General features: G+C 28.2%; 1 protein-coding gene across 1 annotated transcript in view; it reads left to right on the forward strand.

Annotated features, from left to right (window-relative positions):
* The first annotated feature begins 637 nt into the window (after positions 1-637).
* LOC111625703 (macrophage mannose receptor 1-like) overlaps positions 638-14,183 on the forward strand; it is a 22,379-nt gene continuing 8,833 nt past the window's right edge. The window contains exons 1-10 of the mRNA XM_023368919.1: positions 638-875; positions 9,383-9,570; positions 9,769-9,931; positions 10,082-10,210; positions 10,303-10,419; positions 10,490-10,632; positions 10,704-10,806; positions 10,897-11,147; positions 11,220-11,391; positions 11,464-11,610. Of these exons, the coding sequence (XP_023224687.1) occupies positions 842-875; positions 9,383-9,570; positions 9,769-9,931; positions 10,082-10,210; positions 10,303-10,419; positions 10,490-10,632; positions 10,704-10,806; positions 10,897-11,147; positions 11,220-11,391; positions 11,464-11,610 (1,447 nt within the window). The 5' untranslated portion in view covers positions 638-841. The remainder of the gene's footprint in view (positions 876-9,382; positions 9,571-9,768; positions 9,932-10,081; positions 10,211-10,302; positions 10,420-10,489; positions 10,633-10,703; positions 10,807-10,896; positions 11,148-11,219; positions 11,392-11,463; positions 11,611-14,183) is intronic.

The following is a 14,183-nucleotide window of genomic DNA, read 5'->3' on the forward strand; positions in this document are numbered from 1 at the left end:
ATGTAATTACGTGAATACTATATGTAATATAATTACTATATTTTAAATATATCATTGATTCATAATTTAATTAATAAAATTTTATTAGGTACGATGTTGATGATAACAATATAATACGAAGTTTCAAATGTTATTATGGTGAGAGGTAACATATCAAATAGATTTCACCATGATGCTTGCTTCTGTAATGGATTTCTGTAATGGAAACCCATAATTTATAGCAATCTTCCATACATATTTATTATTGAATTTCCAATAATATGTATATATTATATATTACTGGAAATTATAATATTTATATATTATTGGAAACTACAGCGATCTTCTATATATACATACGTTATGTATGGAAGATCGCTATAAATTTATTGCTAGAGGAACCTTTAAATAAGCAAAAAGTACTAAAAATCTCAAAAAATTCCATCATAAAGCGTAAAATTTAAAAAGTATTTTAATCATTACTTGTATCTGCATGAAAAAATTTAGTCATTCTGTATTAAGTCGAATACTTTTCAATAAATTATCTCTATCAACTTTCATTGAAATTTTTCGTTTAATATATTCAAATAGATAAATTATTATATAATTCTTATAATAAAATTAATGCTTTCTTTTGACGATAGATAGCATTTTAATCACATTGTTCAATTTGAATAGCGATAGAAGTTATCTATCAGCCAAGTTAAACATCATTGATGTATCGTGAATACTCTATTAATGATAAAATGATATCATTCAGTTAACAGGGGTGGAACTGTTTCGATAATTCGAATAATGTGAATTAATCTACTTTGGTAAAGAATTTAATAAGGACAATTAAAGGAAACAGATAATTGTTAAAATGAACTTTAATACAAGACTAGCATTATTAACATGTGAGTCTGTTTCTCGTATTAATATAATTATTATAAATTTGTTTATAGTTTTAATTATATAAATTATCTAACTTAATTATCAATCGGATAAATTTTCTGCATGGTTAACAATACTAGTTAATTAACATACTAGCAATTTAAGAGAATATCTGACATTGATTCAGTTGTGACTATAAATTATTTCGCAGTAAAGTTTTCAATATTTTGTAAATAATTTAATTAAAGTTTCACCAGAATTAATTGACTGATTAATAGGTACTGTACTGTACTGTACGAAACTCCGAGAACACAACTAAAAACGGAATATTGTTATTAAAGTTTTTTCTAATTTTTACGTCCAATATATATATGAATATAACTGATAAAACATTTTCTTCTTTTATTAACTTTCTGGTTAATAGATGTTTCTCGATAATTTGGTAATGTTTTCCTATTATCGGTGTTACGAATTATCTTTCATAAATTAAATCAGAACGAAAAAAACAATTGTAACCAGTGCCGTAACTAGCCATTCCTGTGCCCTGTGCAAGAACTTGCATTTAGGCCCCTTAATTAATTAGGTTTGGGAAAATAATAAAACAAACACGTGCATTTTGGGACCCTCTTCCAAATGGGCCCTGTGCGAATGCACCTGTTGCACCTGCCTAGTTACNGGCAAAATATAGCAAATTGAGCAATTGAATTGAACTGTGCTGCTAATTGTCAATTTAAACTAATTAGCCTTCAATGGAAAGTGCTCCATATGTGAGCAAATATTATTTGTCTTTTATTTATATTAAAATATATTTTATTGAAGATTATGCAAATATTATAATTTATCTATTTTTAGCATTATTTACTTATTCCGGAATTCTTGCTGTCGCCAAAAAGTTCTTGATAAAACATTCTTCTTTGTCATATTTAGAGAATATAATTCATGAATCTGTAAGGTTTTCTTAATTTATATACATTTACTATTTATTCATTTATATAAAATGATGCATTTTAATCCGAAGATGATCCAGACTTTTGAGAAATCAGCAGTGAAAGTCGATTACCGTGCTTCGGCCATTTTGGAATGTTTAGAGTGAGAAAAAAATTAAAATTAAATTAAAATTATTTTATATTAAAAAATTTTTATTAATCTTTTTGTAATTTTTTTATAGAGAAAAGGCGGATTTTATATGCAAAGTTAATTTATTTTTTAACGAAGAAGCGGAAAGGCAAATAAATTTGATAAAAAATAACATGATATGTATAGATGATACTGAATATTGTATACTTCCACCACGACTATTAATTAATAGATATAAACTAGAAACGAGTAAAATTTCCTTTATTTAGTTTAATACTGTGTAATTATAGGAATATTATTAATAATAATAATTTACAAAATGTTTATTTTTTAAGTTGTTTTCAAGCCTGTCGACTTCTGCAGAGACGTTTCTAATTATTATTGCTCGGAACAAACTTATTGTCGGAATAAGGTCATCCCCGAAGTAGGATTTACATGTAAATGCCAGACCGGTTATGAAGTATATAACATATATTATCCGGATAATTCAATGTCTGTTGCTGTCGAACAGTGTAAAGGTATGTGGCGCCATCTCTATTTAAAATATATATATAATTCTGACCGATAAACAAATTTGGGTTTTATTATTAATTTAGATTTTGGAAAATAAATAATGTCAAAAACAAAAGACGATATAATTTTTATAACAGAAAATTAAAATATAGGAAATATTTAATAACGGCATAGGATGAAAGAAAATGTAATGAAACGTAATGCACGATTTTTATTTATTTCTTGTTTTGTTCGAATGATTGATTTATTAGCACTTATATAAAATGTTATTAAATGTTTACATAATAATTATTATTAAATTTTGAAAATATTATGACTGGATTATTGATTCATCTATAGTCTGTATATACAGTATACAGTATATACAGACGAAATACATATATATAGGCGTATATTGTACTGTATATAGTATTTAGACATATAAGAAAGAGGTGATGGTGATTTAATCAATCAACCAAATTTATTTACATTGATTCTTATTTTATCTTGTAGAATATTGTAAAAAATGCGCTTCTTTAGTAAACTTTATAAATGACGAATCAGTAAACGGCAAAAATACAACGAATCGGTTTATTCTTTTAAGTCATATTAATTTATAAATAGATACAAAACTATGATTTGTTTGGATTTCTTGAACAAAGTTTAAAAATTCTTTCCCTAGGAAATATCTTCATGTTTTGTAATTGCTTTTATTCTATTATTTTTTAATGGAAGAAATGTTCTCAAGTTCATTGTATTTTCAAAAACACTAATTTACTCTTATAGAAGACTTTTTTTTATAGAGGTGAATTAGTGTTTTTTGAATAATACTACAAATATGTTTATAATTCTCTTTAAAAAATTCATTTAAAGATAACTGCTTCATTCAAAATGTTCATTGTCTGCTAGTTCCAGAGTTTATATATGTATATAAATAAATAACCGAAAAATAAATACAACTTTTCATAAAAGCATTTCTATGACCATGAGATAGCTGAATATAAATGTTTTAATTTGCCTGTTACCTTAATACTGATTCTTCTAAAATTAAAAATAAAATTTACTTATCAGTCTAATGTTAAAAATCAGAGTGACAAAAATCGAAGACTCAGGTTTTAAAATATTACATTATTATCCATTGAGTCCATTATTAAGACTTCACTGTTTCGTAACCAATTTTTCCCTAATTACAGAATTAAGATATGGAAAAATATCTTAATGCCACATAAAATTAATGGATAAATATATTTAAGTAAGCAAATTGTTCCAAATTATGATAAAAAGACTGAAAGTTAAAATTCGGTTGCTTTACAGGTACGCAGTGGTGATTCGATATAACACGGTTGTTGAGGTCCAAAAAATTCTACCCGTAATGTATTTTAAGGAGAAATCTTTTCGGCCAGTGTTTATCAATCTACTCAGACAATCTTCTACTGTCTATTTTGTTCCAACTTTTTTCCTTCGATATATCAAAGTTGTGTTTTCACAATGGCGAGTACAAAGTACAGGCACTACAGGCAAAATATAGCAAATTGAGCAATTGAATTGAACTGTGCTGCTAATTGTCAATTTAAACTAATTAGCCTATAATAAGGCGAAACAAAAGCAGCGGAATCCGAAGAGGCTGGACGATATATCGAGATCCACAGGCTAATCGAAGCGCTTTATATCGAACCTCCAGTGTATTTGCACGGTCCATATTTTTATTCTTACTTTGCTACTTATAGAAGAGAAGATGGTATTATGGAACCCCAATTACATCATAGTGAATTGTAAACAAAAAATCATAATTACACCTATATTTTTTGTGCGAAAAGTACTGGTAACTATTAAACTAAATGTTCCTAATTGGATTTTTCGCTAGTGTAACTATAAGTATGGTTTTTGAAGGCTTCTGTACAAAATGTCAGAAAGTAGGCTTAGGGAAAACCGGGTGGTAATATGGAACCTTAATATATGTTTTCAAAAAATGCTTTAATGTATCCAAAAACAAATAGGAAAGTACAAAGAATGTTAAATAATTACAAGATTATTTACTCCAATGTATTTTATCGAAAAAATGCTTTTATAATAGAAAAATATGCCCTCCACCAACAATATATATTCCAGCAGCTCTTTTTCGATATTCTCAGGAAGAATTGGCTTTCTACCTAGTGTCCTTTTCACAAATTGCTCCGGACGAATGTCTGCTTGCAAAGAGAGAGTTCGGAGGAGTTGAGTTCCATATTACTGTAAAAGCGCCAATGGGGTCCGTATTTCACGCATAGCCATCTTGAATTAACTTATGTCTGTCAAGACCAAAATTTAAAAAACGTGAACATCACACAGATTAATATGTACCCCTAAGTCTCTGGAACGAAATACATGCACCAGTGAACCTACAACTACACGATTTATATTTTAAAAATAATTAAATTCACTTAGCATTTAAAACTTTCGAATTTCGAAAAACACAAATATGCTAATTCATTACGGACAATTCCCTTGCTATGGATGTCTGCCTAGTGCAGTTCAGCCACAATCCGCTACAGTTCGTCTTTACTGTATTATCAGTTTGAAATGGAGGGGTTCCATAATACCACCCTTTTCTTTACTATTAATATTAAATAAAGCAAATTATTAAAATGATCAAATAGTAGGGGAGATCGGGACAACTTCGGCATGCGGGGCAAGTTTGTCAAGCGCTTTTTTTAAAAAACAAATTAAAAGGAGACTTTGGTTATAGGTTAGGCAGTTGAGTTTTATTGGTGGCTTGTTGAGTGTAGTGTTTTTATTGTTCTCTAACAAGCGTAGTTGAATTATCAAGCAAATTTTCATTTTCGTTCAATTCCATATAATATTTTTTTTCCTTTATATTGAATTGGCAGGTTTTGTTATAATTCCATGATAACGAAAGTTACTTTTCCTGTTAGAAGGATGTAACTTCAACTTATTCACGTGGCCAGATCGTGGCTTGGCATTCTGTTCTCAGGGTTGTACTTAATGTTTCGAAATCATGACTAGCGGGGTAAGATCGGCAACATAAAGCCACATTAGAAGCAAAGGATAAAAATCAAACAGATGATAAATGAAAACATGTTTGCATTTGTTATTCATGTATATATGTCTTTGAACTTGCATTTCGTTGTAATAATATTAAATGGGTGTTGGATTTGTATTTCTTTGTTTTAATAGTGAATTCCAACTTATACATTGTTAATAACATAATTTTATATACGTGCCTATCTTGCCCCATTACTGTTGCCCCTATACCAGGGGCAACTTTAATAAAAATAATTAAAATAATTACAACTTTACAAAAAGAGAGAAGTTGCCGATCTTGCCCCTATACCCGGGGCAACTTCGTCAATTTCTCTCTTCTTGTAAAGTTGTAATTATTTTAATTATTTTTATTTCCAAACTGATTTTAACCAGTTCTATAGTAAGGTAACATTCCAATAGACAATATGCAAAGCTTTTTTTCAGTTTACAGCAGTATTTATTACACAAAATTTAAGTAAAGCTTAACATGCCGATCTTGCCCCGATCTCCCCTATATTTAACAATTAATTAATTGATTGATTTTGTTGACTGGAAGCACCTAATTGTGTTCAAAAGTTTCACTTTAAATTCGACAATTAAAAACTTATTTTTAATATTTATGAAAAATTTCGCACAAATTCTATTCATCCATATAAGAAATTATTGGTTCCATAAATTAATAGGAATATAAAATATCGTAAATTACACGAATATGTAGAATTTATCAAATTCAATCAAAACATCTATTTAATAAATTGATCATACTTTTTTCATTGCGAAATTCGGTAGTCACGAACAGAATTACTGATATATGTTTCGGTTATTTATCAAATTAAAAATTATTTATTATTAATTCAAATTAATAGGTATTTTTAACTGCTTAAATTTTATATATTCTGAAAAACACAGAAGAATATTGAAATCTTTTGAATGATCAGATAATTGCTGTTTTGTGATATTTATTCTTTTAGTTCGAAATATTCTATAAATAATATAGAATACAGTATGTATACTGTTAAACATCCGAAAAACGGCCACATAACATAAATATGGCCGTTGTTTGGAAGCAACCATTATTAAAGGATCGACTGTACTGTACACCTATAATATATTTATGTAATGATTAATATTTATTTATTTTATATTATAATATATACGTGTTTATAATTTTAAAATTTTAATCTAAAGATATAGACGAATGCAGCAATAGAAATCCATGCCCAAAAAACAGTAATTGTATAAATACTATAGGAAGTTACCAATGCCAATGTATAGAAGGATATAGAATAAAACTTCAGCATGAACATGTGCAAGAAGAATGTATTCGTAAGCAAACTTTTTGTATTTCCTATAAAATGCTGTATTTATTTTCAAATAATATTTTTTATATAATATATTTCAGCTGTATGTGATCCTAATCCTTGTGAACACGGGAAATGTATAAAAATACCCGGTGAATTTAAATGCAAGTAAGTTATAAATTTTAAAAGTAAAATGGAGAACATAATCGGTTATATTCTCTTTTCTTATGAATATTTATCACAAATTAATATAATAACAAATTACATGTTTACAGATGTGATGCCGGATATACAGGAATTTTATGCGACGAGGAAGATACAAATTTTAAACGTATTTATTTTTCATGTTTTGAATATAAAAATACAAATTCTAAATATAATAAATTAACATATATATATATATATTTTAAAATTTTTATATAGGTTTGAAAAATAATTTAATTATAAGCGTATCAACTCTCAGTGGTGCTCTGGTATTGACATTTATCATTGCCTATGTGTTATGTACGAGGTAACTTCATAATAATTTTCTACTTTCAAGTGAATTTTGAATAACGATTTAAAATAAATTAGTAAATTAAACATTAAAATTACACTAAATATATGATCTAAAGCTTAAAATGAGATAAACTCAAATTTTTGCATCTCTAAGTTATTTGCAGCGTACTTTACGCTAATAAAAACAAATGGTCTATCTCTTATTTATTGCTACACTTAATAATTTTCATTTAAAGTTACTCAATGATGAATTAAAACATTAAATTTTGTAGGGCAAAGAAGAAATTGGAGAAAAAGTCTGCTCAAATTATTCAAATGGTAATTTAGGTGAGTTGAAAAATCAGAAACTATGGCGTTTTACTGATAAAGCTTATTTTGTTTCAGAGAGGAATAAGCAACGAAGGATTTGCAGATTGAAATGTTAAATTCCAATATGTATCAACTTATATATTTTTTGTTGAAATTAAGAAGAGCAAATTTATAATGAAATTTTATGTAATTACGTGAATACTATATGTAATATAATTACTATATTTTAAATATATCATTGATTCATAATTTAATTAATAAAATTTTATTAGGTACGATGTTGATGATAACAATATAATACGAAGTTTCAAATGTTATTATGGTGAGAGGTAACATATCAAATAGATTTCACCATGATGCTTGCTTCTGTAATGGATTTCTGTAATGGAAACCCATAATTTATAGCAATCTTCCATACATATTTATTATTGAATTTCCAATAATATGTATATATTATATATTACTGGAAATTATAATATTTATATATTATTGGAAACTACAGCGATCTTCTATATATACATACGTTATGTATGGAAGATCGCTATAAATTTATTGCTAGAGGAACCTTTAAATAAGCAAAAAGTACTAAAAATCTCAAAAAATTCCATCATAAAGCGTAAAATTTAAAAAGTATTTTAATCATTACTTGTATCTGCATGAAAAAATTTAGTCATTCTGTATTAAGTCNTATTTTTTATGTCATTCTGTTTAATCCACAAATCATTTCGGCTTTGACCACGAGAAGTCAGCTTTATGACCTCTCGTCGTCACAAATTTATCGAATTTAAAAGAGAGGTTGAGGCAGACGTTTTAAACGTGTAAACGTGTAGGTCGGACGTTCGGCGCCGCTTTCCCGTAAGCCTAAAAGTTTGACAATGGTGTTTGGATAGTCGGTGGAATCACGCTCGACATTCCAAACACCATCGTCAAACTTCTAGGCCTACGGGAAAGCGGCATTGAATGTCTGTCCTACACGTTTACACGTTTAAAACGTCTGCCTCAACCTCTCTAAAAATTCTGGTTTGTTGTTTTTTTTCAAGTTCTATTTTGTGCCATTAGCGGCAAAAAATCAATTAATTATTTAATCCTCACATATCGTTATTGATTGGTTTTTGGAAACTGACGTTAAGCGAAAACGACGTAAGTTATGACGAAACTAATTTCTTTGTAGGTTAATTGATAAAATTCGGTTAATATTATTCTAATTGGATAGTGTTTGACAACCTGCAGCATTTATTTTACACTTCATAGAATCAATTTTACTGTTTATAAAGAAAATTCAACAACGATAATTGTAATTGATTACAGATGTGTTTGTATCTTTTCTCAACAACTTTATAACAAAACGAGATTAATGGGAATTGCTATATTCGTTAAGATGTCACCACTGGATGCACTTACTGTACAGTACAGTACGCCATTTTCTAACAATAACAAAATTTTATCTAATTACAGATCTGTGGGCAATGCCGTATACTTAGGTTAATATTAACATATTTTAAGACCGTGATGATTAAATTTTTGTTTCATAACATTTTTCTCACATTTAAAATATGACATAAAAAATAAATAATGCTACAGATTTCGCGAATGCTTTCAATCAGAAAAAATTCAAAATTAAAATTTTTGATTGACAAATTGATATTTCCCACACAAGAAAACTTTTATTTTAAATAATTTTTGTAAATCTATTCATAAACACAACACATTTCTGTATCAGAAAAGTCTATTAATTCAGTTGATAACTAACCAAACTTAGTTATTGCTTTAACATATAGAAATAGATAGTATTTAATCAAAAGTTTTTTAATCAAAATTTAATCATTTTCCAGCATTATTTTTATTAGTTGAGTCAAAACTTGATTTAAAAAACGAAGAAGAGTTGAAATGCTTTGATAACATTTGTGTCCCCATCTACAACTCTAAATTAACTTGGTATGAAGCGAAAGATTTTTGTGAAAAAAAATCAGCTCTACTTGCCACTATCAGTTCACATAAAGAAGACGAAGAGATAAAAAATGTAAGTATATATTTATAATAATATTTTCAATAGTTTATTATAAAACTTGTAATTCCGTAAAATAAAAATAATACCATTTTCAAGAAAGTAAATACCAATGTCACACTATTTATCAATGCTTTTACATGCTCATTTCCTTTAGAAGTAAAGAATATTTTTAAATATTATATATATATATATATATATATAGAACNAAAGGTGATCGATGAAGGAAAGTACTGGATAGGTTTGAATTCATTAAATCCCGACGTAAATTTTATCTGGTTGGATAAAACTGATAGGAGATTTCATAATTTAAAAGAAGATCCGAAAAATATTGATGCTACAGAAAAAAAGTGTATATACATTGATAATATAATAAGTAAGTTTACTCAGATTTTAATTTAAAATATATACTGTATAAATATACAGAATACAGTATTTTACTCTTTGTTAAATTACATAAAATTAATTCAATTTTCATAATATTTAACCACTTGTTGTAAACTTATTTAATCAAATATTCTTATAGGCTCTTATAATTGGAACAATGCACATTGTGAAGAAAAAATGATGTTTATTTGCAAGAAACCCATAGGTGAAATTCGCCCTTTTCCAGTTTTACCATCTGGAAACTGTCCTTCTGATTGGTATCAGCTAAGTAGGTTTAATAATAATGTCTATTTCCTAACATTTGATATCATATTATAAAAATTATGAAAATATAAATACATTTATTATTATTTTATACAGACCCATTCTGTTATAAACTCTTTAACGGACCATTAGATTGGAAAAATGCTAAATTAAATTGTAAATCACGGGGGAAAGCTTACGATTTAGCATCAATTCATGATTTTCGTCAGCATAGTTAGTATGAAATATTTAAAATTAAGTAAATTATTTTACATTTTTGATTTATTTGAAAATTCTTCTTTAGTGCTATTGGCTAGTTTCCTACAAAACGATACATGGATTGGTGGTACATTTTTGAAAAATAGTAAACAAAAAATATGGTCGGATAATACTCCATTTGATTACGACCGATTTAAATTTGTTTCAAGCGATTTAGATCAAAATACGGTAATTTTATAAAACTAATTTAAAAACTTTAGATTTAATCATTTGTATATTAAATTTTATTTGTATTTTAGAATAATTTATGTTTCCAAATGTCATCTGATGATTACAAATTAGGTAGTTTAATTGCTGTTAACTGTACAGAAGAAAAACCTTACATCTGCCGAACTTATGTTGGTAATTAAAAATCAATTTATTATATTCTTTAATAATTGGTAATTTTTGACTAAAACAAAAATTAAATGTTTAAATCTTTAAAATTCCAAGATAATTTAATATCCAAGCCTCCGACTCTTGCACCGGATAAATGCGAAAACGATAAATATAAGATGATAAGTTATCAAGATAATTGCTATTATTTACATAAAGAAAAGATGGAATGGAACAAAGGAGAAAGATTTTGTGAAGCATTCGGACCACATTTAGCAATCATAGCAGATGCTAAAGAAAATGCTTTCGTTAACTTTTATTTAGGATTATCCGAAAATGACGTTTGGATTGGATTAACAGGAGACCAGGCAAGTTATATTTTCCTAAAATCAGTTTAGAAAATTGAAACTTATAAATTTTCCTATTTTAAATAAATACAGAGTCAGTATAAATGGTTCAATAATTGGCCTCTGAACTTCACTAATTGGATGGATGATCAACCTATGAATTTAAATAACATAAATCAATGCGGATTAATCGATGGTAAAACTGGAAAATGGAAGGTTACTAAATGCGAGGGAAAGAATTGGATACTTTGCAGATTGACTGATAGTATGTATATTTATATTTGAATTTTTGCGTATGTTTTAGTATAAATTTATTACTATTTCGTTTCCTTCCTAGCTGATCTTCCAGTCATTCAAGAAGATAAAAGAACTTGTCCAGTTCATGCAAAAAATTGGAAAGAAACGAAAGAAGGTTTCTCTTGTTATAAAGTTTTTGATAAAGAATTAGATTGGAATTCTGCCGTTAAAGAATGTCAAGAACATAGTAAGTTTTGTGCTTAATTGATTATCACCCCCATCTTGGTTTAAAAATTATAGTATAATTTATTACATTTAAATTGTAGTTTTTTAAGAGGCTTGTCTTACTTTTATAATTTTTATATAATTTTTGGTAAAATTATTTGAGTCTACAATGAATAATATTAAATTTTAGTCCTCAAAACACTATTTTAATAGAGAAGTCATAGATCAATGGACCAACTCTCTAAGTTCCATTCCATATTCGTGCGTTTGGAATTTGGCAGAGATTTGGAACAATTTTGAGCTTTAGTATTTGTTGAATTCTATTTTTGATTAACCATTTTATAGATAACATTATATTACACTTCCTTATTTAAATAGAATAAATGTTAAATGTCTTTTAAATTTCTATCCCAACCCTTAAAAAACCCCGAATTTTTATAATTATTTCTTTCTTTATGTATGAATGTTGGAGAGACACGATTGTTTATCCCATTTGAAGCTTAAAACTCCTGTGGTTTTTTCGAAAATTTCTGAAAGTTTGCAGGGAGGTTTGTTTATTAGGGGATTGATGCTATTAAATTTTGGTGGAAGGGGTGGAGATAAAGGGGATCGTGTGTCATATCTCATATATGACTCGTTATTAGCATTTACAATTTTTCTATAAAACCCATCCCTACTTTCAGAAGTAAGCTTTTTGCCATTTCATAATAATTAAAAATATGAAAAGTTTTTAAAATAAAATATCATAACAGATGGCGCCACCAAACTTTTAAATGTTGCTGGGACGGTTAAGCAATTCATTGCTGTATTTTTTTCTTTATGTAAGAATTAATAATTCTAAAAAAGAATGTATCCACTGTGAATTAACAATCTCTGAGCCTGTTAATTTTCAGTATGATTTTGGTGGAAATGAGTCCACTGAATAACATGTAGAACTTTTGTATCTTTGAACGTTGAAAATATATCAGGATATGCAATGTAAATTTTTAAGGAAAATATTATTTATTATAGTATAAAGTAAATTATATTTCGAGGCTGTTGGGTTAGGCATGATGGCTGTTGAACGTGATAATTATTCTTGTCTGATGAGAGCCTATAGCCAAAACGCGTAAAGAAATACTGTAAGCGCAAAAAAGAAATAATGAATAAAACTACGAAAACCCTGATTGGAAATCTTTGGCAGTGATACAGTTATATGGAATCCATTTACTTGATATCTCTTCAGAAAATATTATTTCCATATGTTATAAAGGCAGACTTAGTTTCAAGTAAATTTGTGTTTATTAAACAATTGCATTCTATTTAACTTAATATTTTCAATTAGATCTTAAATTCTGCTTAAATTATTTTCCTAGTTTTTACGTTTCTATTAAATTCGAAAACGAACGTTTTTATGGTTTATTAACTATGTCTTCAATCTATGCCGACGACAAAGTTAATAAACCACGATCCTGACATCCAACAGTCCGATCTTCACCTTCTGCATTCCTTTTTCGAAACTGCTAATCTTAGAATTAATGTTCAAAAACTAACAAATGTTTTTTCTTTAAATCGTAACTCTGATTTGCCACCCTTCCTCATTGACAATAAACCCATTAAATAGGAGAGTCCCTTTAAATCATCTTGACATCGTTTTTTTGATAGTAAACTAACTTTAGAGGGCACGTCGATAAAACTTTTAAATCTCTAGCATCCGTCGTGATATTTTATGGCGCTTTTGCAAGACTATTTCTTGAAAAATTGTTCTAAGATCCATTTACTTTGCAAATTTTTTATCGATAATCGACTGTTGCCTGCCAATTTGGACCACAGCCGCACCCTCGAGCTTGGATAATAAATACAGTGAGCGTAAAAATCCTCCCAATGAATTCAGGAGAATACCTTAACTGACCCACTGTATATCTAAGCCAGTGGTTCCCAATTAGTTTATTCTGCTTACCACTTCAAGAAAGAGCTCAAACTCGCGTATCCCTTATAGCAGAAATTCATATTAATCCATACTATTATTATAAATTCGAAGGTAATTCTGCCCGTCTGTCTGTCACCTTTTCACGTCTAAACCGCTGAACAGGTTTTAATAAAATTTGGCACAGAGATAGCTTACACGTTGGAGATGGACATAGGCTACATTTTACTGCGAGAAAATACCTTAGGGTGCGACTATGCAGACGCGAATTTAGAGCGAGCGATTTAGTTTTCGCAAAGGAAAACCATGCACAAACGAGAAGCGAGAAATAACGCTAGCGAGAACGAATTTCTGGTTCTCGCACATATCTGACAGGTTTTGATATTTATCGCGTCTCGTCTCTTCTCTCCATATATTCTCGCTCGCTCGCGTCTGCATAGTCGCACCTTTACTCCCACGAGAAAATTCGATATAATGCAAGCGAAGCTGTGGTTAGACAGCAAGTGATAAATAGAATAAGTTTTTTTTTACATTTATTACCTTTAAAATACAATTCTAATAATAATGAAAATAACATACGGTTATTTAATTTTAATGTGACAAATGTGCACGATTTTCTTTGCACAACTTTGTAAAATCTGGTTGCTTTTTGGTCAGCTTCAGTCTCAAGTCATCTTCGAGTTGAAGTC

The sequence above is a fragment of the Centruroides sculpturatus genome, unplaced genomic scaffold, assembly GCF_000671375.1.
Source record: "Centruroides sculpturatus isolate CEXI.00-Female unplaced genomic scaffold, Cexi_2.0 scaffold78, whole genome shotgun sequence".
Classification (NCBI taxonomy): Eukaryota; Metazoa; Arthropoda; class Arachnida; order Scorpiones; family Buthidae; genus Centruroides; species Centruroides sculpturatus.